Raw genomic sequence first — 27,631 nt, forward strand, 5'->3', positions numbered from 1 at the left:
AGTTAAAGTGCATGTAAGCTGGTCCGAATACCTTCAATCATTAAAAAAGGAAAAAAAAAACCATATCAGTGATTTATTTATCAATAATACTAGCCTCACAAACATCTCTCACTAACCTTATGTGACAGTTTGCAATTAGTTTGGTTAGACGAGACCCATTGTTGGATAGATGAGACCCATACAAACTAATCAATTGTGAGTTAATACGTGACACTTGTAAAAAAGAGTTAATGGGAAGTGTTTATGAGTGTAGTATTACTCTTTATTTAAATATTTCTGGGTAAGGTAAAGTTGTGCTATAATAATGTGACAAAGAGCTTCTAAAATCCATGTTCTGGTTGTTCCGATTCATGGGCAATTCCATATATATCCTATGTTTCAATTTTCCAAACGTTTAGCTTCCAAAAGGCTCAAAATCGCAGTCGTGCGAACTTACTCAATGTCAATAGAGTCCATCCATCTTTCTTACTGCAATGAAGGAGGAATCGGAGGAACTGGAGGATATAAAGCTTACATTTCAGTGCAGCTGCAACTGGATTTTTCACTCAATCATCAGGGAAGTTATTGCATTAGATTAAGGGGGTGTTTGTCTGAGCTTATAAAAATTAGTCCTTATAAGCATTTGAAATTTTAAGCAATTACGTGTTTGATTAAAATACTTAGACGGTGTTTGTCTAAGCTTATAAGCTGGTCAAACTTGCTTATAAGCTGTAAAATTAAGCTGACGTGTTTGTTTATAATTTTTTTTTAGCTTATAAGCACTTTGCTTATAAGCTAGTTTGACCAAGTATATTACCATATTATCCTTATTTAATTTTAAAATTTCATAGTATGACATTGTTTAATGTAGTACATTTTTTAGTAATTTTATAATAAAATGTACTTATAAGCCACATTTTACCAAACACGTCAATTACTTATCAGTCACTTATAAGTACTTTAACCAAACACGTAATTGCTTAAAATTTCAAATGCTTATAAGTTAATTTTAGCTTATAAGCAATTGTTGCTTATAAGCTAATTTTCATAAGCTCAGACAAACACCCCCTTATAAGGAAATGATAAGTAGTTGACGGTTTGGTAAAACGTGGCTTTAGGCTTGTAAGTATATTTTATTATAAAATGACTAAAAAAAGTACTACATTAAATAAGGGTATACTAAGGAATTTTAAAATTAAACAAGGATAATGTGGTAATATACTGGTCAAACTAGCTTATAAGCAGAGTGCTTATAAGAAAAAAAAAAAAAAAAAAAAGTACCTCCCCCTAACTGTGAATCGACGTTCCGATCAATATTATAGACTTCGGAAGACCAATAATTCACAACATGCTTGAAAAAGAGCTTGGCCGTGTCTTCCGCTGTACATTCCTTCGGTGCGGGGATGAAGGTAGCATACTTCGACAACCTGTCCACCACAACAATAATGATGGTAAACCCCTGGATTTCGGCAAGCACACTATGAAATCCATTGAGATGCTCTCCATGGTCTATTCGGTGTGGGCAACAGTTCCAGTAATCCTGCGGGGCTTTGGTGTTCCACTTGTCTTGTTGGCACAAGACAAGTTCGTACAAACTGCTCCACATCATCCCGCATTTGTGGCCAATAATAAGCTGCTTCTAACGTGCTCGAGTGGGCCTTTGTCCGGATGTCTTATTTTTTTTGGCTTATAAGCTCAACTTATAAGCTAAAAAATGTTATAAACAAACAGGGCAGCTTAATTGAAGCTTATAAGCTAGTTTGACCAGCTTATAAGCTTAGACAAACACCAAGAATGCCCAGTCAGCAGTGGAAGGAGCTTGTAAAGGCGGCAGTGAATTTACGAAATCTTTTCAGTCATCAGTATTTTCATCCGTCAAGTTACCTTCGTCGTGAAAGTTTCATCTACAACGGAAACTGAATTTTGAGCTTTGTTTTTTGCTTGTACTGGAACCTCAACACGGGGTTTCGAGGTTCCCTTTTAAATTGTGGTCAACTGATCATGATCTGTTTGATGATTCCCCAGTTTATGAATGCATTAATTGTACTGCTTGAAACATTCTTGCAGTGCAATGACTTAAAGACTTTTGAGTGACCAACATTCCCTGTAATATTGTATGGATAGCAAAAGCTGCACAAAACATTTAAAGGAGGCTCAAATGAAAATGAATATTCACTAAACCCATTTTTATTTTTTTTTTACCATTAAGGTGTTTGGTTCAATTTACGTGCAATTCAATTAATCTTTCAGAGTGCTGGAGTATCGATCATGTAAGAGTCTCAATAACGTCTTTATAATGTATGAAAGATTCAAACTATAAACTTAAAAAAACTTCTTTTACCATCATTGGACCATTTATGGTTCACACACTAGTGTGCAAGGCAACTAACAGACATTATCAACCGAATTTGCAAATCTAAAACATTGTATTCATAAACCCAAAAAAAAAAAAAAAAAAAAAAAAAAAGAAAAAAACAACTCAGCCGGTGAATTACTCATAAAATAAGAGCAAAATCGCAGCCACTTGTCATAAAAATATTGGGTAGAATGGGCACCTAGACCAATAAGATGAAAAAGTTGAGCAATCAAAAGGCTAATAGCATAACAGATAAAAAACATCAACTCAGTTGGAGTCCCTCATTCACACCCTAAAATCTTCTCAAACCCTCATAAACCCTCCAAAGTTCCCTCCTCTTTCTAAACATTAACGATACTTCTCTACTCAAAAGAGACTGCTGTCAAAGTTTTGATCTTGTGGAGCTCCTCTACTTAAAGGTCACTCCTTTTTCTTCTTGCTCAACGCTTCTAATCTACGGTCAGTTCCCCCTTTCACTGTCGTTTTATTACTAATTATGTGATATTATTAATCAGTTTTCTTTACAACCAGTCATGGAATTTGAACCGCTTGATATTGGAAATGAAACTATTGAATTTGACCAAATGGGTAATTCTGATGGCGAAGATGATTTAGAGCAACCTCAATACTATGATCATTTCCTACAGAATAATGATAATTCCACGCCAGACAATAGTTTTGCAACTTCTGATGGGGACCTTAATCTTGAACCCTACGAGGGTATGGAGTTTGATTCTGAACAGGCTGCCCGTATTTTCTATAATTCATATGCTCGCCGTGTTGGTTTTAGTACACGTGTTAGTGTTTACCAGCGATCAAGGCGTGATGGGTCCATTATATGTCGTCAAATTGTGTGTTCCCGTGAGGGTTTTCGTCGTGAAGGCAGTGAAAATAGGTCCAAGAGACAGCGTACAGTTACTAGAGTTGGGTGTAAGGCGCAAATGACAGTGAAGAAACAGAGTTCAGGGAAATGGACAGTGTCAAAACTTGTGAAAGAACACAATCATGAGCTTGTGCCTCCAGATAAAGTGCATTGTCTTAGATCACATAGACACGTGTCAGGTCCTGCTCGAAGTCTGATTGATACACTGCAAGCAGCTGGGATGGGACCAAGTGGTGTTATGTCTGTGTTGATTAAGGAATCTGGTGGAGTGAATAATGTTGGTTTTACTAAAGTTGATTGTCAGAATTATATGAGCAGTAGTAGGCAGAGAACATTAGGAAGTGGGGGTCAAGTTGTTATTGACTATTTGAAGCAAATGCAGGCTGAGGATCCCGGTTTCTTTTGTTCCTTCCAAGGTAATTTTGAGAACTCTTCAGGTAATATTTTCTGGGCTGATGCAAATTCAAGAATGAATTATAATTACTTTGGAGACACTGTCACATTTGATACCACATATAGAACGAATCGATACCGAGTACCCTTTGCTCCATTTACTGGGTGGAACCATCATGGACAGCCTGTATTGATTGGATGTGCCTTGCTCCTTAATGAGTCAGAGGCCTCGTTTATTTGGCTATTTGAGGCTTGGCTTGCTGCAATGTCTGGACGCCATCCTGTTTCAATCACAACCGATCAGGATAGAATTATAAGGTCTGCTGTTGCACATGTTTTTCCAGGAGCTCGTCACCGGTTTTGTAAATGGAACGTGTTCAGGGAAGCCCAGGAGAAATTATCTGATGTCTATCACTCACAACCTAATTTTGAAGTGGAGTTCCAGAGGTGCATCAATTTGGTAGAAACAGTTGATGAATTTGAGTCATGCTGGGAGTCTCTTCTTCAAAGATATAATCTTGGGGATAATGAATGGCTCCAATCAATGTACAATGTTCGCCAACAGTGGGTACCAGTTTATCTCCGGGATACTTTCTTCGGGGAGATGTCTATAAGTCAAGGAAGTGATAATATAAACTCATACTTTGATGGGTATATAAATGCATCAACACATATTCAGGTCCTGATTAAGCAGTATGAAAAAGCAGTTGCCACAAGATACGAAAGGGAAGTCAAGGCTGATTATGATACGGTGAACACCGAACCGGTTTTAAAAACTCCGTCTCCTATGGAAAAACAAGTAGCAAATCTTTATACAAGGAAGATATTTATGAAATTTCAGGAGGAATTAGTTGAAACTCTTGCCTATCCTGCAACCATAATTGATGATACAGGAACAGAAATTATATATCGGGTGGCAAAATTTGGGGAGGACCACAAAACACACTTTGTTAGGTTCAATGTTTTTGAAAAGAAAGCTAGTTGTAGCTGTCAAATGTTTGAGTTTTCAGGCATTATTTGTAGGCACATATTGGCGGTTTTTAGAGTTACAAATGTTCTTACACTTCCATCTCACTATATCTTGAAACGGTGGACAAGAAATGCCAAAAGTGGGGTTCTATTAAACGATCACATTCTTGGAATGCCAGGTAATGCTCAAGAGTCATCTGCTGCCCGCCACGATAATCTACGTCTGGAAGTCATCAAATATGTAGAACAAGGGGCACAATCGACACACAGTTATAACGTAGCAATGGATGCACTTCGGGAGGCCACAAAAAAAGTTGCCGCTGCAAAGAAGCATGGTCCTGGGGTCCAACAAAACACTCTGTTTGATGGGAGCCAACAGCTTCAGTCTTGCTCTGTGGTGAGTCTTTTAGTTTCCTAAAATATGTTGCACTAGAAGTTCTAAGTTTTCTATTTTTTCTGTTCCCTAATTAGCCTTCCATTCCTAAAATAAGACAATTTGTTTGTTAGGGAGCTAGATGCTGCAATATGAGGTTGTAAATCAATAATAGGTGCATTGTTATTTGCCTTGTCAATTTAATGTTTTCTTGACACTGAAACATTTGTGTCTATTAATTATCAATGAATGCAGATGTTTTTGTATGTTGATGAAATCACTGGTGGTGCTAAATAAATAGCATTCTACGGACTTGCAACCATCGTATATAAAAGGTTTTTCTTTGACTGCTATCATATTGATGGATCCAATCTTAAATATTTGACGTGGCAATACAATTTGCATGTAGAATCACCCTAGACCCCAAATGGGAACTTAATTAAGTTGTGTCAAAGATCAAAGTGACAAGTTATGACTAAAACACTTTCTGCCAATCTAAACTAGAGTGTGAAAATTCTTTGTAGCATAAGGCGTCATCCATAGGACCTATCTTTGGTTTGGTTTGATAAAAGAATCATTATAAGTTCACTTTGAAACTTAATGTTCAGGGGAGAATGTGCATAGCAAGATCATTTTCTCTTGGCTGTGCTTTGTGCTGATATGAGACATTTTCTTTTTCTTGTGGATATTTAACAAAAGCACACGAATCCTTACTACATCATGAAGCAGATGCATGATGAGATACATGATGACAGTTATGAAAGTGTAACTTTTAAATGTATAAGGTGAGAGGAGAAATCAATACTGTACACCATGAAGGAATCCATAATATTTTGAAGTTTTTTCTGAAAACATTTGGGAGCAGATTATGTTGTTCTGGAGTTAAATTTGGTAAGGGTTTACATTGGTCCATTGGTCTGATAAAAATTGTAACCATTTCCTTTGCTTCATTGTCTAGTTCTTTTAGGCACTTGACTGTGTGACTGTCTCGTGTTCATTAACTTTCATCTCTATTTTGTCTAATAAATATTCTATTATTGTGTCTTTTTTTAGGATCAAGACAAGAGAATTCAAGAACTGACTGTTGAATTAGAGAATGCAAGTCAGCAATGTGAAGCATATAGGACAAAACTAATGGCAGTTTTGAAAGATACGGAAGAACAGAAGTTAAAGATGTTGGTGAAGGTTCAGAATGTGAGGTTGAATCTAAAAGTTTGAATTGGAAAGGTGATGGTGGCACCGTTTCCACCATATCATGTAAACTACAGATAGCAGACACAAAGTAAGAGGCCGCTGGGTTGAACACTAAACTTCAAACTCCAGCATTAATATATTTGTTGAGCTTCTGAGAGAGAAGATATATTGTGTATTTCTTGTAGGACGGTTTGATGTAAACCATGGTTAGTTGTAGTTGAATGTAACTATATAGAGTAGTTGTCTCAAGTGAGTGATAGAATTTAGCAACTTTTGGGGTTTATTGAATTTAATTAATCCCAAATAAGAAATTTTATATTGGAATTGACCCAACCATACATCTATGCTTGAATATTAAAAAAAGAATGTCTATTTCTTCAATTCCATATCTCAAGTATTTGGTGATTTATAGCTTGATTATACTCATCTGGGGAAAGTATACAGTAACTCTGGATTTGCCTGTGTGGGATTGTTATTTGCTTCTAACCACATTGGGTGGTCGGGTGGGGTGATATAACTCTTGAGTGTATTATTCAAAAATTTTGAGTTCGATTTCTTTTATTTGCTAATAGGGGTGATCACTGGAGGTTTTATTTGATCGTTAATTTCGGGTTTTAGAGGATTCATTAATGTACGTGCAAACTATTCTAGACAACTCTAGTAAAAAAAAAAAAAAAAAAAAAAAAAAAAAAAAAAAAAAAGGTTAAGCTACAAAGTCTTACAATGAAATTATATCATGAATGTATCAAATTGTCATGAATGTACGGAAATAAAGGAACCAAAAAGAGGTTTTGAATTTTTTATATGATATGATTGGAGCGGAATAACCAAAAGCTGTATGACAACGGACCACATGGTTAGTGGGCAATTCAAGCAAAGAAATAGGGGTATTTATGGAAATCTGCATATTTGAAATTCAAAATTTGTTGCCGTTAGGCAGAGCAACGCCCCTCCTCTCTTAACGGTTACATACTGAACCCCTTTATAAGCAAGCAAAGAAGTCTTCTTGAATCTTGAGAGTGACTATTTTTGTTTGAGGAAGTTAAAAAGGGAAGAAGAAGAGATGGACGCGTTCGAGAAGCTAGAGAAAGTAGGAGAAGGAACGTACGGGAAAGTGTACAGAGCAAGGGAGAAGGCGACAGGCAAGATCGTAGCCCTTAAGAAGACTCGTCTTCACGAGGACGATGAAGGCGTGCCCCCAACAACTCTGCGTGAAGTCTCCATTTTGCGCATGCTCTCTCGTGATCCCCATGTTGTTAGGTATTTCTTTTTTTTTTTTCTTTCTCTTCTTAGGGTTTTATTCGATAGTTGTTACATTTCTCTTGAATCTTGTCTTCTTTTTTGCATCAAGGGTGGTTATGAACAATGTTACTGGTGCGATTTGTATTTTTAGTTTCGGTTTCATTACGCCCGTTTCAATAATTATTATATCAAGTTGTAGATCTAGCGTCTTTAATTGCCTTATTCTTCAAATCTTGGGTGATTCTTCACAATTTTTCTTACGCTCTTGGATGATCTATGGCTTGAATATTGGGAAATTTGTTAATTTAGAGTTTTCAAAGTGCACATATACATTTTTTGTGTTACTCTCTTCTAGGGTCTTTAATTTCCTTCCCGTGGCGGTCCAATCTCTATTTCGTTTTGGCGCTAAATCAGAATTTAATTTGCCCTTTTTTGGACTTTTTCTCAGATGTCCTGTAAAACACTCTGTTTTATTTATTTATTTTATAATATCATTATTATGCTAAATAAGATAGAATATTATCCTTTGCGTTGAATTAATCTTCTTAATTATACTTCCATTGGACAGAATTTATTTTGAACTCATAACTTTTTATATGTCTGTTTGAGAGATTGATTTTTTTTTCTTTTCCAATTATTAGATTGCTGGATGTCAAACAAGGCCAGAACAAAGAGGGCAAGACAGTGCTCTACCTGGTTTTTGAGTACATGGACACCGATCTTAAGAAATTCATCCGGAGCTTCCGCCAAACTGGAGAGATTATTCCTGCTAAAACTGTGAAGGTATGGATTATTTATTTGTCCATTCATCTAATTTCTAGACATATCTTTATTCTTGATTAATTTACTTAATCTGTATATACAGAGCTTGATGTACCAACTTTGCAAAGGTGTTGCTTTCTGCCATGGGCATGGAATCCTACATAGGTACTTCTCTTTCCCATTTCATCCAGAAACTAAAGTAGAAGTTTTCTTTCAATTAATCTTTTAGCTTGACTGTTTCAACCCAGGGATCTTAAGCCTCACAATCTCTTGATGGATCGAAAGACTTCAATGCTTAAAATAGCAGATCTTGGACTAGCTCGAGCATTTACTCTTCCAATTAAGAAGTATACTCATGAGGTACCGCTTCTATGATCTTAAGTATTCATTATTTATGCTTAATATTCGGCTTGCATAATCAGTTTGTTGACGAAAGTCCCATTTTGTTACAGATATTGACCCTTTGGTACAGAGCTCCAGAAGTCCTTTTGGGCTCTACCCACTATTCTACTGCAGTGGATATGTGGTCTGTTGGCTGTATATTTGGTACAGAAACCTTGCTTCCTAAAATTTGTTTAATCTGTTAACCAAACTGTTCAGTTATTGTAGATTTGCCTGATGAGTTTAGTCTTTCTATCCTTGTAGCCGAACTTGTTACAAAACAAGCACTTTTCCCAGGAGATTCTGAACTACAGCAGCTGCTGCATATTTTCAGGTTCAAATAAGATCCTCATTTCTAAGTTGATTTTTTAACTCTTACAATGATTAAGGATGTTCTCTAATGCTCCTATATTTCATACTTCTATGCAGGTTATTAGGTACTCCGAACGAAGAAATATGGCCAGGAGTGAGTGCCCTGGTGAACTGGCATGAGTACCCGCAATGGAACCCTCAAAGTCTGTCATCAGCTGTCCCTAACTTGGATGAGAATGGGCTTGATCTGCTTTCAGTAAGTTGATCCGATCAGCGATGACTTTGTGTTTGCACCTTTTTTCTTTTTTTCCCTTTTTCCAACTGACTTTTAAAAATTATCTGTGCAGCAAATGTTGCAGTATGAACCCTCAAAGCGGATCTCAGGAAAGAAGGCTATGGAACATCCTTACTTCGACGATGTGGACAAGAACCGCCTCTAAAGAAAAGTGTGTGCACTAGTATTAGAGATTAGGGTTCTTACTTTGATATCTCAGGAACAGTAAAGGGATTCCTATATAGCAAAGTCTATTTGCTTCTTCCCCCAAGAATATTTTTAAGTCATGTTAAATTTGTTTTAGGGATGGATCGCCTTGCGCCTTAATATTGATTGACTATGGATTTGCTTATTCCACAAATCGCAAATCGCTCTACTACCTAGTTTTATATTCCATTGAATATAAAATTTTGAAATTACAATTTGGAATAATCGTACATTTTTTGGCTAACAACAATGAGATGCTATATATTGTGCCATTCTTCGTAGTATAAATTAAGACACAAGCCACATAAATAATGTCGACCAAAAAGTTAGCGAGATTGAAGCCAAGCCATAAGTCCATAGCATTATAACAGAACATTCACTTTCACCTGCTCCAAACAATTGAGTGATGGTACCTGCACATAAATTTAAATTTAAACATGAACATGAATATTTTTGCCATGCAGAATGCGATCATAAGTAGAAATTGGAAATACTTGTACCTATGTTCATGGCAGGCGGCAATGCAAATTGAAGCAGAAGAATAAATTCATACAAAGGATCATCAGAGTGCACTAAACCAAACTGGCGTGCCCCTTTCACAATGAGAATGCCAATCAGAGGCAGGGCAACATAACGTGCGACTACGATGGCCACAACAATAGTTTTACGAATTCCAGACCCTTTGAGACCTGAAACAAAACACACTTATCAGTGACTACTTCTCTCACTAAAGAATCCTTTAAGTGAGTTGTTAACCTTTCTCCATTACCTCTGAGAAGGTTTGCTCCAACAATCAGTGTGACGGTGGGGATGGCTCCATCTCTGTAGTAAAAAAGAGAACATTATGTTTACCGTAAATGTCCCTTAGATAGTCATTTGGCATTCATGGCCGGGTTTCTTACCCCAGTAAAGAAGCAGAGTCTTGAATAACACGAAGAGGAGCAGTTTCACCGATCAATGATTTTCGGATCAGAGGAACAAGGCCGATTACAAATCCAGCAAGCTGCACAGAACAAGATTAAAATGTTCGGTCAATGTGTGAAATGCATAATCAGGAACATGAGGGAGAAATCAAATATGTGGCAAATATATACACATACTTAATAATCCCTGCAAGAATGTAAATGTTCCTATTATATGTTATTCTCCCATAAATTTCCAGGTAAACTCCATTTGAAGATGTAAAAGAACATAATATTGTTTCTATATAAAGCTGTATGCCTAGTGCTTGAGCAATCTGCAAGAATCAGCAAGATAAAAATCAAAATTTCCAACTCGACAAAACCATCAAGGCTGTATCCTTTTTGGATTACTTCAAATTATTTCTGACATGGATGGTTAAGATCTGTCGATGAAGTTGACCTCATCTTTAGAAGTGTTTTAAGGGTGAAAACCTCGCAGTCTGATTCTTTTTCATAGTTTTTGTTGAAGTTGGTTGATATTTTGCTGGAAATGAAGAAAATTCAGTTGGTTTTTTGAAAACTCATTCTGGCGCCAAAGGTTCAAAGTTTGCTGTGCTGAAAGCAGTTGGTAGAGCTGCTGTTCTGATGTGTTTCTTGTGATGTTATTAGTGATGTTTTTAGGTGAATTCAGCCTTCATTAAGGAATGTATTAAAAGGCTTGTACTTGTGTTAGTTATGTGTATATGGTTAAAATTTAAACTTGTAAAATATCCACTGCTTTAGGAGAAACAGTGGACAGGCTTTGTATAAAAAAGCCCCTGTTTTCTGAATGCAAAACAGAGCATGTTTTCCAGCCAACGTTGTCTCTCTTTCATCAGTTTTTTACTTTGTATTCTCCACCCAAACCAACAGTTTTCTTTGTCCCTATTGGGCCAGGGTAAATACTCTTTAATTTTCTATACGAAAGAAGTTTATGAAGAAGATGAAAAGTAGTGGGACCATACCGCTCCAGTAGTAGAAGGTGCGAACAAAGCCTTCAGGTTAATCTTCTTGAACACCGACTTCACTCTTTCCTTCATTGTACATGAAACCTCCACCTGTGATAAGAGTTCCAAAGAGTAAATCCTTTTTCTTTCTACTTGCAAACACAAATTTACATTTCAGAGAGTAATGAACTATCTGCTACAGGCTACCGATGGTGACAATATGAACATAGATTGTGGATATCCTGGTCTGTCTGTTTTGCGCTAGAAGAAGTCATATTCATTGGGACAAATGGAATGAAGTAATAAGCGAATATTGGTAATACTACTGAAACTTGTTAATTTAATATACAAGTTCTACACCAGAATAGATGACAAAGGAATCAATCTATGGTCTCACCTCAGATGTAGTTTGGGGCAATGCAAGTTTATCGTTGGAAGAAAGTAGCGGCTCCCTGCAGTCTCCCATGCCTGAATTGGATTCTCCTTTGAAAGAGTTACCACCAATTTCAGATTCTGTTGTGCTCCTAGTTGAAGCTACCCGGACAATATTGTACACAATTGACCACAAAAAAATGGCTCCAAGCTAAAGTGTTAAAAAAAAAAAAAAAAAAAGTTAATAAAGATATACATATAACCCGCTAAACAAGTTTTTAGTTTTCATAGATCATGCGAACAGATTTTACTATTGTGGTAACCAGAGTAGCATGAATTATTCTCTTTTGCACATACAAAGTATTTTAGTGATGTAACCCCTTACCGCCATTGACAGAGAAGCATAAGCCAATCCATAGGAGCGACAGACATCGGGAGATCCGAATGGACTTCCTTTTTCTTTACAAACTGCTGGGAGTATAATAAGAGGCAAGTTCCCCAAATTTCCTGCTCACATGAATCAAAACCAAACAAGAAGGTATTGTTATTCACGAGGTGATATGAACATAGTTAAAAAAGAAAAACTGAAACCATCTTATTGAAAAAAATACCATGTAATAAAAAGTTATAGAGGATGATTCAGGATGTCAATGATATGACAATGCTGTACAGTAATGAAGAAAGTTTGAGAAAACCCTAAACAATAGAGTATAGAGATCTCAGAATCAAAAGGGGAAGGCTTTGGGCCTTTTCAGCCTCCAAATGAGTATGAAAATATGGTAAACAGAAAAAGTTTCTGGTTTCTGCTTATTTCAATCTAGAAAAAGTTTACTGAAAACATACTGTGTTTAAAATTACTCTCACTTTCTATATTATTCCCACAGAAGTCTTTGAAGAAGTGACTTCACAGAGAGTGGAATTCACAATCCTCTATAGCTCAAATTGCACCAATGATAGCTCAACTTTTAATAGCAAAGATAATCTAGCAAGCCTCACAGACAGGAATTGTGCCCAGCACACTATGTTTGTCCACATACATCAGTTTTAATGGCAACGGAGCATCTTCAAATGACATCTAACATATCAAGTAATCATCGCCATAACCGAACTTACACCCTTCCTCAAACTCAAACTCAAACTCAAGTCAAAGTTTCCTTTTCAGTGAGATTAGAACCAACTAAACTAAAACTATGCAGTTACTAACACTTTCTTATGGTAAAAACATGAATTTCCATGTGCAAAAATTATCATTGTATGGTTACCTGCAGCACAACAACCCACAATAAGCCCCCGCAGATGTGAGGGAGGCCTCGTCAATTTGATGACTATCCATCCAAGGATCGAGCCAACTAGAAATGTAATGAGAACATTGATCGGCATGAACCACCTAGCATTCAAAAGTAATTACTTAAGAATGCTAAAATAATAATTTTACTGAACCTCGGAACAAGCTTTATGTTAGACTGAGCACATAAGCGTTTTACTCACAACTTGACCATGCTTTCATATGTAATTGTTCCAGCAAGGCTGGAGGACACAAGCGCTGGGTTGAAGACATAAAATACCACCTGTTCACATTCAAATAATACCCCGATAAGGTGATCAAAATCTGACCATTTATGAAAACGAGTAACACATCCAAAATATGAAAAGAAGAACTCACATTATTTATATGCTTCCTGGCATCTTCACTCAAAATATTGACATGATCCAGAGCAAGATAGGAACCAAGTGCAGTTATTAGTAACACTTTCAACACTGGAATTGACGCAGCAATGAAGAGATCCAAAAGTCCCATCTTCTCTATCTTCACGAATCTCCTACGAAAAGTGAAAACAAATATTTCTTATATATATATACAAGAAACTGCAACAATATCGATCTCCCCTTTGAATTAATTACTTAACCAACCTAACTTTCAAACCAATCTCAGAACGACATATTCTTGATATCCTAATGACATGTTTTTACGCCACGTGTGCATTTATTGACAGGCTTTATCAGAAACAAGATAGCTTCATTTTCAAAATACTGGTGAACCGCGAGATTAATTCACCCGAAAACAGAACAACGCATATAAAACGATACAAAACTCAGTTATAAAACACACACCGAGTACTGAAGAGGAACGGAGGCTTTTCCTTTGAAGGCTCTTGCCGGCTCGCTGGATTGGTTTAACGTGCCAACTCAGTTCATGCTTACGTAAAAATAGCTGTAATTTAATTCTTATATATGCGGTGTAAGTGAATTACGACCACTTAATTAAAACCACATGAAAAGTCAGTCACTGATAGTGGAGAAATTGTTCCGTGTTATATCTATATTTTTGGCAATACAGAAAATACGAGGATAGATGCGCGTCATCGCTGATTGTGCCGCGTCTAGTTGCTGCCACCGGCGGCTGACGATTCCACGTCATGGTGGGGCTAACAGCAATTCTTTTTAATCATAATTCGTAATTTCTATACCAACTAGCCATGAAACTGATAGTGTCCTTAACTTGAGATGACAGGTACAACAACCAACTGGTCTTCCCATTTTGATTGTTTAGTTCATTTTGACTTGGTATTGGCTTGCAAGCAAATTTTGAGACGGATCTAGCTCAAGGTTATTCACACTTTAAAATAGTACTCTGTTTTTCAGTAAAATAATATTATCAATTCAAACCATTTAAACTATTATTCTATATTATTTAATTCTTTTTAAACCCTTTAATTTATTAATTTTACTAAATACCTAATTTTTTTTTTTAGAAATTGATAAAAATACTTCAACAACCCACATTTGTCAGATTCTGACTACTACTGTTGAAAGCTAACCACAATCTGATATAATGACCCACTATTAACTGGACCTGACTGGTAATGCACTGATCTAGCTTTTTCTAATCAAATCCACAATTGACGGCCAGAGTTTTGGTCGTAACTAGTCATCAACGATAACCATAACTTTTGTCGTCATTGACTACTAAATACGGTCAAATCTAACCGTCAATGACTAAATCTAGTTTTTCGATCAGATCCACCTTAGATCTGACATTTTTCGATCAGATCCACCTTAGATCTGGTCAAAAAAGGTTATATCAATACACGACCGATCAAATCCAATCGATCGTGTATCAATACAATGACTCCAACCACCGTTCTATCAATAGTGGCTAACTATCAAAATTTAATAGGTGAATGAGAGTGATTTTGTTAATTTTTAATATTTTATTACAAGAATGTTTAATAAATAAACAAACTTATGAAAATCATCCAATTTTACCTTTATAGTGAATGCACCCTACTCTAACAAGTTCTCAGGCCAAACAACTTTGTCGTCTTGCAAATGGCAGCGTTCAAGCCTTCAAGGTTCATGTACCAGAATCTCGTCGCGGAATAAAAAATGATTTAGATGAAAAACAAGTAAAACAATAGGACAATTTGGCAATTATCTGCTGTACTTTTAACATAAAGGAGATTGTTCATTTCAGCTCGCAGACATTACATTGGCACAGCTATCCTTGTCGACGGAGGAAAAACGAAAAAGGAAAATCATGGCAATTCCTGCATGCCTGCATCATTATGTAAATGGAACTTTTTCATTGGATTATAAGAGGGAAATCTATCACAAGAAAGAATAAAGCAGCTCTTTAAGATGCCTGATCAACATAAGCCATAACAAGCTCTAACCAAAAGCAAAAGTTGGCTTCAGAGTTCAGATATCTTCCCACCAGACCTACAAAAAGACAGAAGAAAACAATTGTCAGATACCGTATTTGATACAGTGAGTAAATGGAATGAAGAATTGGACAGAAAAAAAAAAAAAAAAGGGTTCTGTAGCCATCCATTTAGTGATCAAAAGGAACATAAACCGTAAGCATCGCACCAGATGATCGCCATCTCTTTGACAGCCATGATAGCTAAGGTAATGGGCAGAGTACATTGAACATGCCAGCATAGGTTTAAATCCCCTCCAGCCGTGGGTGAAGGATAAACAAAAGAGGGAAAAGAAAAAAAAAAAAAAAAATTAAAGCCGGCATTGAGTTGTGGAAATTGACAGGAATTTAACAATAATACAAGCATATTCCACAAGCCACAGGTAAAAGCCCGCCAGAAAATATGAAAGACATTGACAACCAAATGACCATCCAATGTAGAAACTAAAAAATTTAATTTGAGCAAGAATCATAAACCAGCTGGATAATCAACTCAAGTACAACATAGACAAACAAAGACAAGCCTATAGTCTGAGTCAAAATTTGGTCCTTACACTTATACAACTGAGTATCTGCCTGGTTGAGCTCCACCTGGAAGTGATAATGCCTGATTTGTGAAGTCTTCCAAAACACGTTTTAATTCTGCTTTAGCTCTCTTGACAGACTGTTCAGTAGGGCCCTCAATAAACAAGTAGAGTTTGCGTTCCCCTGGTCCTGTGGCCCGGCTTGGTGGAAAATATTGACCCCTGGTGGTAATGGCAGCTCCGGTCCATTCCGAAATCGGACCCAACGTTTCCTTGTGAGTAACTTTCCATCGAGCATTCTGGGGAAAATCATTGATCTCCAGTTCTGCTTCATAGTGTTCAGGCATTGCATCAGCTTGAATCTTCGCCAAATTATGCTGCAGGTTGATGGCAGCTGCCAATGCCGCTGCCCGAGCTGCCCCATCATTGGGCACCCCAGACATCCCAGTAGCAGGAACAACTGGCGCTGCTCCAGGTATCGGTAGGCCAAGAACACCCGGCAGAGCAATGGGTAGTCCAGCACTGGGAAGCATTTGCACAGACGAGATAGGAGTTGGCATTGAAGCCGAGGCTTTGGAGGCAGCAGCAATAGCAGCAATCTTAGCCAGCGCATCTTGTTGCGAGATGTCACCACCTGCCTTCCGCACCCCTTCATCTTCATCTTCTGAATCTGACTTGTCTTCCTCAAATCCATATTCTTTTGCCTGTGCTTTCTTTGCAGCTTTCCTCTTCTCATCCTCCTCTTCATTAAATTTAAAACCACTTCCACCGTAACCCGTTCCATGAGCTTGCTCAAGTCCCTGATTCACTTTTGCCATGAAACTATCAGCAAGAGCTTTCAGGTCATCAGGAACAACTTGCTCGGAGAGTTCCAATGCCTTTACAAGATCTGGTGCATATCTTGCATCCTCCTCGGAGATAAATGTAATGGCACAGCCTTTTCGACCAGCTCGGCCTGTCCTACCAACACGGTGTACATAATCCTCATAGTGGTTTGGAGCATCAAAGTTGATCACTAATTCAAGCTCCTTCACATCTAAACCTCTAGCTGCAACACTAGTTGCAATCAACAAATTGCAGACATTGCTCTTGAAATCAGAAATGGTGGATTCACGGTCTGTCTGATCCTTGGCCCCGTGAAGTGAAAGACATGGATAACCATGTCTAAGCATATCCTTAAACAAAACATCACATTTTTCCTGTGAGTGGACAAATATCAAAATTTTTCCCTTCTCATACCATTCACCTAGTAGTTCTAACAGTCTTAAAAATCTCTCACTTTCTGGCCTCACTTCAACCAACTGTGCTATATCTTTGTTTACAACACTTCTCCCGCCAACTTGTATCTCCACAGGTTTGCCCAAAACTTTGCGAGCCAAAATTTCAACCTGACGAGGGAAGGTAGCAGAAAATAGTACAGTTTGACGATCTGGCCTAATATTTTGAACAATTCGAGTGATCTGAGGCTCAAAACCCATGTCAAACATTCTATCAGCTTCATCCATGACCAAATAGGTGACTCTTCTCAAATTGGTAATTTTCCCTCCGCTTGTGCAAAGTATATCAATCATTCGACCTGGAGTACAGACAACAATCTCAGTCCCTCGTTTTAATTCACTAATTTGTTGAGCAACACCAGAACCACCATAGACAGGCACACATCTGATTCCCATTACCTTGGAAAACTTCTTGATATCACTGTGGATCTGCTGGACAAGCTCCCTTGTAGGAGCCATTATAAGTCCAATTGGCCCATCGCCAGCTATCACAGGTGGCTGGTCCTTGATATGCCTCAACATCGGCAGCACAAAGGCAAGGGTCTTTCCAGACCCTGTTTTTGCAACGCCTATGCAATCTCGCCCACTCATAATTACTGGTAATGCCTGAGCTTGGATTGGCATAGGCTTTTCAAAGTTAAGCTTCTTTATCGTCTCCATAATTTTGCTTGTAAGTCCAGTTTGGTGCCAGGTTTTGATTGGTTTTGGGACATCCTTTCCATGTACTTTCAGTTCCAGTTGTTTCCTGAGTGCAACAACCTCTTCAGGAGTCATTCTTGAAATTTCCTTCACTTCAATATAGAAATTTTTCCTGAAAGGTTTGTAATCAATCTTTGAGTGATCAACAATAGACAATTTCTCAGCTTTTGTCTTTTTTACTCTCTTAATAAATTCATCATCGTCTTCATCTTCAACTGTTTCCTCATCATTCTCAAGGTCCTCATAATCTGAATCAGAATCTTCACCAGGAATTATTCTCCCAAGAGACTTATTTGAACCTTTCTTTGGCCGCTCACCATTAATCCTATCACCCTTTCGATCCTTCTTCTTTGGGTCCACCCCATTAGCATCCACCATTGACAATTCCACAGCAGTGTTTAGCTTCTCAACTTCAGGTAAAACCATAGAGTTCATAAAAGCGTCAAGTGGATCGATTTCTTCCTCACCAGCATCCCCATTTTGTAAAACAGGTGAAGCATTCCCACTCTCAGACTCTACCACCATTGCATCTCCAACCTGTTTATCAGAAGGATTAGCATCTTCGTCTGCATCCGTGTCTGTCTCAAATTTCCCAGTTTGGGGTACTTCTTCATCATCAGAATCTTCTCCGTCAAGGGTCCAGTTCCTGCCAGCCTTGGGTTCACCAACGTTCTCTTCCCCACGCTTTTCTCTCTCAGATTCTTCCTTCTTCCTCTTCAACTCTTGCCACTCCTGAACTCTCCTCCTCCGCTTTTCCATTTCCTCATCCAATTTCCGCTGTTCATCTTCTAGCTCTTCTTCTCGGGTTTTCTTCTCTTTCTTGTCAAAATCATCCTCAACAACTCTTTTTCTTGGGCTATCTTCACTGTCATCCCGATGCCTGTTTGATCTAATGCTCTGTTCACGCACTCTCTCCTTGTAATCATCATCATCTCTCCTACGCCGCTTTCTATCACGTTCCTTGTCTTCATCACTATCATCACTATCAACTTTTCGACGCTTCTCCCGGTCCCTCAATCTCCTCTCCCTCTCTTTTTCCCTCTCTCTATCTCTCTCACGCTCTCTCTTCTCCCTCTCTCTATCTCTCTCCCTATCTCGTTCTTCCCTGTCTCGTTCCCTCCTCTCCCTTTCTCTATCCCTTTCTCTCTCTCTCTCTTCACGGTCACGCTCCCTCTTCTCTCTTTCTCTTTCCCTCTCTCGTTCTTTCTCCCTTGCCTTCTCCCTCTTCTCCTCTCTTTCTTTTTCTTTCTCTTTCTCTTTCTCTTTCTCTTTCTCCCTCTCCTTCTCTCTATCCCTGTCTCTATCTCTCTTCCTATCACTGCTTCTATCTTTTCCCTCATCCCTGTTCCTTCTGTCTTTATCCCTGTCTCTATGCTTATCTCTCTCTTTCTCTTTATCATACTTGTCATCAGAATCAGTGCTTTTCTCTCTCTCAGAACGCCTACTTTCCCTGTCTCTCTTATCCCTATGTCTCTCTCCATTTCTCTCCTTTTCTTTGTCCCTGTCACGTTCCCGGTGACTCCTCTTTAATTCATGTTTCGTTTCTTCCATCCCTCACAAATCAACTATTACTGCTATATCAATCTATACAATACTTAGAAACCCTAGCGCTACACTATGTTTTCAACCAAAATCGCCAACAACCCACTTCAATTCAACTAATTAACACCACGCAATTAGAAGATGACCTGATTAAGAATAAATCAAAATTGCATTAACAATACTGAACAAAAACAGCAAACAAAATACAGGATTCAGTGTGAGGAAATATATGAAACCTTACCAGAGTACGAGGAGAGAATCACCGGAGACAAATCGAATCCAAATCAAGGGCTATGAGTGTTCGAAAAAAACCCTAACAACCCCCTGTGAGTTTACTTAACCTACTTCAAAGAGGGTTTCCGTTAGCACGAAGGAAGAGCATTCCACATGACGGTGAAGATGGAGAGAGGCCAGACGCTTTCTAATCAGTTACAATAGGATCCACCTGGCCCAATCTCTAAACCGGTTCTACACCTTTAATGAACAATACTGGACTCGTGGGCCTGTAGTTGAAGTTCAAGGCCCAGCAAAACAAATGGGATAAAGATACTTCTAATCCAATATGTTTCAACAATAGTTAGAAAAAGTAGTTTTAGGTGGAACGAATTGGCCAGGTGTTGAGCTGTGTGTTGGCGTTGTGTCCAGTCAAAGTTGTACTTGAACTCTGAAAGCAGAGAGCGAGAGGAGAGGAGAGACCGCCCGCCGTGGGTTTTTAGCTTTTGGGTTGGATAATTTGCCCTTTGGTTATTAAATTTGTGTTGTTTTTACTTGATTCTTTCTACTAATAAAATAACAGTAACAAGTTGTTTTGAAAATTCCACCGGCAAAGGCCCGATTCTTCACATCTGTACTTGCCATGAACGAACGTTACTTTCTATGTTTGCTGGATAAGATCTCTTAGCTCTTTATTTATTCATCTCTCACTCTCCAGAACCAGCATTGTCAATTTAAGCCTTAAAATAATCCCTACTACGACGACGTCGTTCCGGTGGACTTTATCTCCTTTCATTGCTTCTTTCGCCTCTTCAATCACTCCCGCACAGACGCAGGCAAGCAAGTTTCTGTGATAACATTTTTTTTTTGTTTTTTCCTTCTCTTAATATCTTTTTTTTTTTTCTTTTTTGTACGCTCTCTAAAACGAAAGGAAATTTTCTCATATTAATTGTTTTTGTCGTATCGTATAAAAAAATGCTGTGCCTGTGTGTGGAAAATGAAAAAAGAAAAAGAAAAATGCATGTTTGGTTCTTTTAAAAAAGGAGGGAAAAAGCAGGAAATTGTTAAATTTTTTTAAAAGAAAAAGAAAATTTAGTTGGTTTTTTTCATTATTTCTTAGGAACGAGGCAGAGATTAGGGTTTTGTTTTCGAATTTTTAAACAAAATGGGCAATTGGAGCGGTCAATTTTATAAATTAAGAGCAGCTAAAAGGTTCATGTATAGGCATTTGATATGTTTTTTTAATCTGAATTAAGTGTTTATTTTATTTGTTATCGCTATAAGCGTATAAAAATCATTAATATAAAGTTGTATATTTTATTATGCCGCATTTAGACGGTAGAATCAATATAAGGTAGATGGAAGACACTGAAATGCGGGAGCAAGATTTGGCGAATAGTTCAGATGCCAACCTTGTTGATGCTAGTGTTCAACAGCGGGACTCTCTTGAAAATGGTCATGCGCCATCTCCAGAGACTACTGAGGATAAGACTGTGACTTTGCCTTCTGATCAACAAATGTTGACTGATGAGCCTGATGGTAAAGTTGCAATTACTGCTGATTCAAATGCAAATGCAGATAATGCTACTAATGAGCTGCCTGAGAGTAAAAGCGAAGGTGATGATACCCATGTAGAAAATGATCTAAAAACTGAGACTTCTCTTACTCCTCTTCCGCAAGGAGAATATTCAACTTCTGAAGCTCAAGATGGAAATGTGAGGAAATCCAAGAATTGGTTGAATGAAACTGAGGTACTTCTAGTCAACTCTTGTTTGTACAGAAGAAAATCTTGCGTGAATTGAATCTTACAAGTTATGCATATACAGGCTTTTTTTTTTCTTTAGACAAATTTGTTTCTTGTTTGATTTGCAGATGGGAGGGGCTGATGGTTCGCCAGAGGAGCAAGCAGAATTCATGAAGGAGGTGGAAAGTTTCTATAGGGAGAATGCCCTGGAATTCAAAGCCCCAAAGTTTTATGGAGAACTACTAAACTGCCTCAAGTAAGTTTTTGATAATTATTTTAAAATTGAAAAATACACTTTCTTTTTATTTCTTCTGGGCTGATTTATGCATGTTGTTTTATGGGATGTAGGTTATGGAGGGCAGTTGTTAGATTGGGTGGCTATGAAGTGGTATGCATGTACATTTGTATGACAGTAATTTGTTTACGCATTCTGTATGATCTTCAAATCGGTGTTGGTTAAGCATGAAACATGTAGTATGTTCAAAGTTGCAGATGTACCATTTACATGGAATGAACTCAATTGTTTAAAGTCACTGAACTTAGCCTAAATGGGACTGTTTGAGGTTGGATGGAGATGAATCCTGGCTCAAGCTCAAACAACTTCCTGGGCCAACCCTAACCTGAAGTCTCCCTGTTTTCTTTTACGCTCATACCAATGCACTTCCTTTCTTTTGGTCCAACCTCAAAGTTTGATGTGGTGCACATGCATCTTATTTAAAGAACTGCTTTTGTCTAAGATGTATACATAGTTTGTGACCCTATATGGCCATAATTTTAACCGCTTACAGGACATATACATTTCGTATGCTTATAATTTATCAGTTGTGGAATTCCATAAAATTCTTCTACCTGCTTTATGCTTCTTGTATTTTCATTGGGGAAAGTTTTGAACTTCAACAATTTTTCCTTTCACTGGGAGTAAATCTGAATTATCCCCAGATTTGTGTTCTTTTTACTCCAGAAGGGTACTTGTAGCGGTAGTGGGGGACTCTATATACATCTACAATATTTGTCTGTGAGTTGGTCTATTTCAATAAATTTGCATGGCTAGGGTTATTTTGCGTACAAAAGTTTTAGTCCTAGATGAAATTGACAATATATTGGAACTAAAAAGTTAAGTGGATACTATTTTATTGTGTAATGATCAATACTGTTTCCCAATCTGAGCTACAAGACTTAAACCATGTGTACTAAAGGTGGGTAGATGATTGGATTTGCTTTTTTTTACATCTTATTACTATTTTGAGTTGAAACTTGTGGTTGAATTCAGTTAATTAATGCATAGAGTATTTGATCATTGTTGTAACCTGATGGATCCTTGAGGTGTTTGTCAATATCGAGATATGACAGAGTCACTTTTACTCTATGATCATCTGTAGGTGACAGCATCCAAGTTGTGGCGGCAAGTAGGAGAATCTTTTCACCCCCCAAAGTAAGAAAATAATAGATGGTTGTTTAACCAATCATGTCTGTAACAGCTTTGGAACATGCAGTTATCCATTTTTTGTGTGCATTTTTCCTAGTCTGCAAGCTGCGTTTAATTGATACTTTACTCTAGATTTTGTCTTTTAATTTTTATCTAGAGGTTGCAAATACTTCATATCTACTAAAATTTGCTTTAAAATGCACAGTTGAATTTAATATGCTATTCAGTAGAAGTCATTATTAAATTTATTGTATTGCTTTCTTACTCTCTCAGGACTTGCACGACTGTGTCTTGGACATTCCGCATTTTCTATGAGAAGGTAATGCTTCATATTTCGACACATCACTTAATCTTTTATGCTCACATAAGTGTTTGTAATCACGCATCTTGTCTTCGTTGATAGCCACTGCGCCATGTTTGATGATTACAAAAGTGTTGTATTTCCATTTTCTTCGGGCAACCAGAGATGTTCATTGGGAACCCATGATGTTGGCCTCATTTACCTTTATTTAGTTAGTTTAATCTTCTTCTTTTTTTTCTCCTTTGCTTACAATTGAGATGCCAGATTTTAGAATAAAGCTCATAACAGTCTGTGCTCATATTTCCGGAACCGGAAGCTGGATAAACTGTCTTTGTCTGCTGTTGTTTAATAAAAATGAAAATAAAGCTTTTTGCCTGCCCTGTGTCCTTCAGTCATCGGTTTCATAATTTCAATTGCTGCTTCCTATCACTAGCCTCCATAATTACTGTCGTTTCTGCTTCTCCATGATATTCTTAAGTTTGCACAGGCACTATTAGAATATGAGAAGCATAAGAGGTTAATCGGTGAGCTTCAACTCCCCACTTCATCTTTCTCTCAACCTGCAAGTGCTGAAAAGGAGGTAAATTTCATCCCTATTGCATTTGCTTGAGTGCTATTTTGGGGCATTTACAAAGTTCAATGACTCAACATGTTGAAGGTTTCTTTTTGTTTTCATGATGAAAAAGTATATGCTGAACAAGAGTAGGTAGAAGGGAAACAGAGCGGAGTTGGTGAAGTAATATCTCTGGGCATTAGTTATTGTATCTTGGGCTTAGTTTCTGGGCAGATGCAAATGGGTTTTAACTAGGGATTAAGTTTCTGGTTAGATAAACTATAACGTATGCTGGCTTTTGTATTTGAAAAAAGAAAGAGGAGAATGGACCGAAAAGTGAATTTTTAGATTTTTTTGTTTTTAGTAAGTTTGGTGACCTAGATCAAACCCTCTTTCCCCACTCTTGATAAAAAGTTTTCTGTTGTAGTAAGATCACTGACTTCTCATTTCTTTGATTTTTTTTTTTTTTTTTTTTTAATGGCCTCTTTCTTTTTATTTTTGGCTTTGATACAGTTTTACTGGAGCATAAGCCCTTGTGTAAAATTTGTTAATCTGCTTCTCAGTTGTGTAAATTTGTGTGTACTTTTTTTCTCTGATATGCCTTGATTTTGGAACTATTACTTAAGGTATGCGTTTTAATTTCCTCTCCCTGGCTCTAGCTTAACGAAGGAAGATGCCAATGGCTTTTATGCCTTCTATTCAAGGGTAACATGCGGAATAAGCTTTGAGATTTTGTATGCTGATACTTTCTTACTGAAATAGTTGGAAAACAGCCTTAGTGTAGTCTTAACCATTTTTCTTATACATTGTTTTTAGGCATCTCTGTGTTGCTGCTTGTTTCCTCATATAGACATTCTAAATTTCTGTGCAGGTAAGTGGCTACCAGACTCCAGGATCAGGTAGAGCACGTAGGGATGCTGCGGCTCGTGCTATGCAGGGTTGGCATGCTCAGCGTCTTCTTGGATATGGTGAAGTTGCTGAGCCAATCATTAAGGTGTGTTGAAAGTCTTAACCTAGTAGTCTTTGTTATCATAGTCTTGTCATATTTTCTTTCATATAACAAATTTGTGTAACAATTAATGCCTCACAACAATGTATACAATATTTTTTCCTTGAACAGGAGAAAAGTTTAAATTCTACAGCAAGGCGTGAAAAACATCTCAAGAATATTGGTGTGCTGCCTTATGATTTGAGATCTTTCTTGCTAACATTTATTTATACTAACACACACTTTACCTTGCATTTGTTTTGGCGAGTCAGGTTTCCCTAAAAACAGGATACCAACAAACTTAGATCATGCTGAGAAACATGCACATGCAGAAGCAGATAAGCAGTTACGATTAGTGATCATTTCTCTGTAAATTTATTTGTTTTTTCCCCTTAAAATTTTAATTTAGATTTTTTTATTTTTGCTTATTGTTGGTTGCTTCACCTATGTCAACATTGGATACAAGTCTTTTGAGGTGTTGATTAGTTTTTATCAGATCATTCTGTAAATTATTCCATAGCACATATTAAATCAGCTTCAATGGAGTGACTATTGAACCACTATGTATCTTTCCTACAAAGAACAATTTACTATTATTGTATATTGTCATCGGATGTAACTCTTCACTCATGAAAAGACTTGATAGAAGAGAAATAACTTGTGTAGGATGTAGATGTCAACTCAGAGCCTACCTCAGAAATTTTTTCTTTCTTAGTGTAAGGCTATAACAATATTCCTCCCACAGGGTGAGGTGAAAAAGAACTCTCATACATTGGATGCTCTCCTTTCAGAGTCCTTTTTCCTCTTGAGAAAGGTCTTAACCAGCTGCATATTTTGGGTGTTGTCCTTGTAATACTAGGGTTCAACATCTGCTGCAATACACACAATTTGGCAACAGCCCACTTCCTTGCAAAAGGAAGAAAGTGTAAATGAAAATGCGATGGACAAATTAGACCTATGATAACTATGCTGTATTTTTATTTTTATTTTTATTTTTGTCATATTTTTTTGCCAGAGCAAGCTAAGAGGTTTTTATCTTGTAGACTGGTCACGGATATTGTTGATATTGGACCTCCGGCTGATTGGGTGAAGATCAGTGTGCGGGAGACAGTGAGTGTTTGTTTGTCTTATTTCTCATTATTTTCCCTCCTCAAGAAACTGCTAGAAATTATGCAGTTCCCAGTTGTTTTGTGTTGGGATCCTGAGTAGTTGCTTTGGTGTGGATGCACAGAGGGATTGCTATGAGATATATGTTCTGGTTCCTGGGCTTCTGCGGGAGGAGGTAAGCACTTCCCTTGGAAATAGAAACTCTCTTTTTCTCAATCATCTAGTTAACATTTATTTCTGTTGCTCAGTTTATCTGCTGGGTCTGATTTAATTAACCAAGTATGTAGTTACCTTGTTACCTTAGATCAAAATTGACATAGATTGTGGAAAATTGGTCATCTATCTTGTCAGTATCAGATGATAATCCAGAAAGAAATAAATATGGATGCGTAGTTGTGGCATCTGATCAGAGAGTTTCTTAACTGGGATATCTATCAAACATTCAGTTATAAGATATCGTTGTCTGGACTGCATATGCATTAATGTTTCCATAGTATCATTATTAAAGGGATTATAGCAGCTCTTCTCATTCTAAGCATCTAGTTGTTCAAAGAGGAGTGTGCTGAGATATTTCTATTTCTTTTATTATGATATGTGGATGCCAATATTTATGAAACTTTGCAAAAGAAAGTTTCAGTGCTCCTCTTTTTATTATCTGAGGACACATTGATTGACTGACATGATACAGCTTTTCAGATTGTTTTTAAAGTGTTTTATTTAGTTAAACAGCTGGATACCATTTAACACTTGATTGAGTTATATGATATAATTGGCGATGAATATGATCACCAATTCTGCATAAAGAGGAATCACCAATTCTGCATAAAGAGGAATTTGTATACCCTTTTTGTTTCTCTCTCTATAAGTTTACATGTATACAAGTGTACACGTGCTTTTATGTATGCATGAAAACATGCTACCCGCATTTTCCTTCAATCTGTGAAAGCAGTAAATGATTGTCATCGTAACTCTTTTGAATTCAGAAGCTACTGATAAATGTATAATGTATTGCTTAGCCTTTTTGTTTAACTGACCTTGACTTTCATTGGATTCAGGTGCGAGTTCAATCAGATCCTGCTGGACGTCTGGTTATAACTGGACAACCAGAACAAGTGGACAATCCTTGGGGTATCACACCATTTAGAAAGGTACTTTCTTTGACTTTGTAAGCACTGACCCACAAAATGAAAAGCACTATGTATCAAATAAGATTGCACATGGCCAAGCTGTATGCTTAAGGACATAGAATGACCACATGAAAGAAAGAGCCACCTTTACCTCCAAGGATTCTGCTCCTTGCCGAATGTAATAATTGATGTGGACTACAGAAGACCTTTCATTTTCATCAAGCAATTATCAAGGCTGGAAAAAACTAACTTTAGGTTTGGCTTCCAGGTCGTGAGCTTACCCGGAAGAATCGATCCTCTACGTACATCTGCTGTTGTTAGTCTGCATGGCCGACTTCTCATACGTGTCCCTTTTGAGCAAGGATCGGCATGAACTTATTTTCACACTTTCTTGAGCCATGCTATCATTCTTTCTTGTAGGAAACTATTAAGTTTAGGGAGAAACCATTGCTAAAAGGCCAGGATTGGAACTATGTGAACTGGTTGACTGAATTCCCTTATTTATTTATTTTTCTTTTTCTCCTTCCTTTGCCTTGTTGAAATCAATTGAAATTATTAAATTGTTATCAAGGCAGTCTTTTTCATGTGTATCATACTGATTAGTTTTGGAGGACCGGTGAATAATGATTGGCCGGAAGAATTTTATATGCAGTCATCGCTGTAAGTTACGGTTAGCTGAATACATCTTTTGTTCTGATAAAATTTAATAATTTATTTAACTTCTGAAGGTCTCATTTGTTGGCTGTGGTGTAATGTGTTGCATAGCTTCCTGATGGAGAGGCATTATATTGTTGTTAAGGATTTGTGAAAGCTGAATTAGGGCAATACAATACCAAGTTGAAAGT

At 37.4% G+C, this 27,631-nt stretch overlaps 5 protein-coding genes across 12 annotated transcripts; 3 read left to right on the top strand and 2 right to left on the bottom strand.

Moving 5' to 3' along the window:
- Positions 1 to 2,592: 2,592 nt before the first annotated feature.
- LOC116128652 (protein FAR1-RELATED SEQUENCE 5-like) lies at positions 2,593 to 6,511 on the top strand. 3 transcript variants are annotated; one of them, XM_031414410.1, is made up of 3 exons: positions 2,593 to 2,794; positions 2,867 to 4,977; positions 6,007 to 6,511. In XM_031414410.1, the coding sequence occupies exons 2-3, from the start codon at positions 2,869 to 2,871 to the stop codon at positions 6,169 to 6,171; spliced, it is 2,274 nt and encodes a 757-aa protein (XP_031270270.1). In that variant the 5' UTR covers positions 2,593 to 2,794; positions 2,867 to 2,868; the 3' UTR covers positions 6,172 to 6,511. The 3 variants fall into 3 exon arrangements, with proteins under 3 accessions (XP_031270270.1, XP_031270271.1, XP_031270272.1); XM_031414411.1 differs by having other exon boundaries at positions 2,593 to 2,754; positions 2,851 to 4,977; XM_031414412.1 differs by adding an exon at positions 5,209 to 5,288 and having other exon boundaries at positions 2,593 to 4,977; positions 6,007 to 6,141.
- A 581-nt stretch (positions 6,512 to 7,092) lies between these two features.
- On the top strand, positions 7,093 to 9,499 carry LOC116128610 (cell division control protein 2 homolog D). Its single transcript, XM_031414360.1, has 8 exons — positions 7,093 to 7,407; positions 8,031 to 8,172; positions 8,255 to 8,316; positions 8,400 to 8,511; positions 8,604 to 8,697; positions 8,797 to 8,866; positions 8,962 to 9,100; positions 9,192 to 9,499. Exons 1-8 carry the CDS (start codon positions 7,211 to 7,213, stop codon positions 9,282 to 9,284), a joined length of 909 nt encoding a protein of 302 aa, XP_031270220.1. The 5' UTR covers positions 7,093 to 7,210; the 3' UTR covers positions 9,285 to 9,499.
- A 114-nt stretch (positions 9,500 to 9,613) lies between these two features.
- LOC116128590 (protein PIN-LIKES 1-like) lies at positions 9,614 to 13,847 on the bottom strand. Its single transcript, XM_031414337.1, has 11 exons — positions 13,698 to 13,847; positions 13,249 to 13,405; positions 13,074 to 13,153; positions 12,848 to 12,972; positions 11,971 to 12,092; positions 11,611 to 11,796; positions 11,232 to 11,324; positions 10,228 to 10,328; positions 10,095 to 10,147; positions 9,826 to 10,014; positions 9,614 to 9,738 (listed from the first exon to the last, which is right to left on the bottom strand). The coding sequence occupies exons 2-11, from the start codon at positions 13,381 to 13,383 to the stop codon at positions 9,614 to 9,616; spliced, it is 1,209 nt and encodes a 402-aa protein (XP_031270197.1). The 5' UTR covers positions 13,384 to 13,405; positions 13,698 to 13,847.
- Positions 13,848 to 15,001: 1,154 nt separating this feature from the next.
- Positions 15,002 to 19,777, bottom strand: LOC116128575 (DEAD-box ATP-dependent RNA helicase 42). 4 transcript variants are annotated; one of them, XR_004127786.1, is made up of 4 exons: positions 19,569 to 19,776; positions 15,456 to 19,473; positions 15,260 to 15,305; positions 15,002 to 15,141 (listed from the first exon to the last, which is right to left on the bottom strand). XR_004127786.1 is itself a non-coding variant. In XM_031414316.1 (4 exons), exon 2 carries the CDS (start codon positions 19,334 to 19,336, stop codon positions 15,842 to 15,844), a length of 3,495 nt encoding a protein of 1,164 aa, XP_031270176.1. In that variant the 5' UTR covers positions 19,337 to 19,473; positions 19,569 to 19,777; the 3' UTR covers positions 15,002 to 15,305; positions 15,456 to 15,489; positions 15,840 to 15,841. The 4 variants fall into 4 exon arrangements, 3 of the variants coding, with proteins under 3 accessions (XP_031270176.1, XP_031270177.1, XP_031270174.1); XM_031414316.1 differs by having other exon boundaries at positions 15,002 to 15,305; positions 15,456 to 15,489; positions 15,840 to 19,473; positions 19,569 to 19,777; XM_031414317.1 differs by having other exon boundaries at positions 15,840 to 19,473.
- A 118-nt stretch (positions 19,778 to 19,895) lies between these two features.
- LOC116128576 (AT-rich interactive domain-containing protein 5) lies at positions 19,896 to 27,494 on the top strand. 3 transcript variants are annotated; one of them, XM_031414319.1, is made up of 15 exons: positions 19,896 to 20,050; positions 20,259 to 20,376; positions 20,876 to 21,291; positions 21,413 to 21,540; positions 21,633 to 21,672; positions 22,664 to 22,716; positions 22,984 to 23,029; positions 23,499 to 23,591; positions 24,436 to 24,558; positions 24,685 to 24,736; positions 24,825 to 24,921; positions 25,596 to 25,662; positions 25,784 to 25,834; positions 26,715 to 26,807; positions 27,055 to 27,494. In XM_031414319.1, exons 3-15 carry the CDS (start codon positions 20,899 to 20,901, stop codon positions 27,157 to 27,159), a joined length of 1,341 nt encoding a protein of 446 aa, XP_031270179.1. In that variant the 5' UTR covers positions 19,896 to 20,050; positions 20,259 to 20,376; positions 20,876 to 20,898; the 3' UTR covers positions 27,160 to 27,494. The 3 variants fall into 3 exon arrangements, with proteins under 3 accessions (XP_031270179.1, XP_031270178.1, XP_031270180.1); XM_031414318.1 differs by having other exon boundaries at positions 19,896 to 20,376; XM_031414320.1 differs by having other exon boundaries at positions 19,897 to 20,376; positions 24,825 to 24,897; positions 27,055 to 27,493.
- Positions 27,495 to 27,631: the final 137 nt, after the last annotated feature.

This window comes from Pistacia vera, unplaced genomic scaffold (genome assembly GCF_008641045.1).
Source record: "Pistacia vera cultivar Batoury unplaced genomic scaffold, PisVer_v2 Contig200, whole genome shotgun sequence".
Lineage (NCBI taxonomy): Eukaryota > Viridiplantae > Streptophyta > Magnoliopsida > Sapindales > Anacardiaceae > Pistacia > Pistacia vera.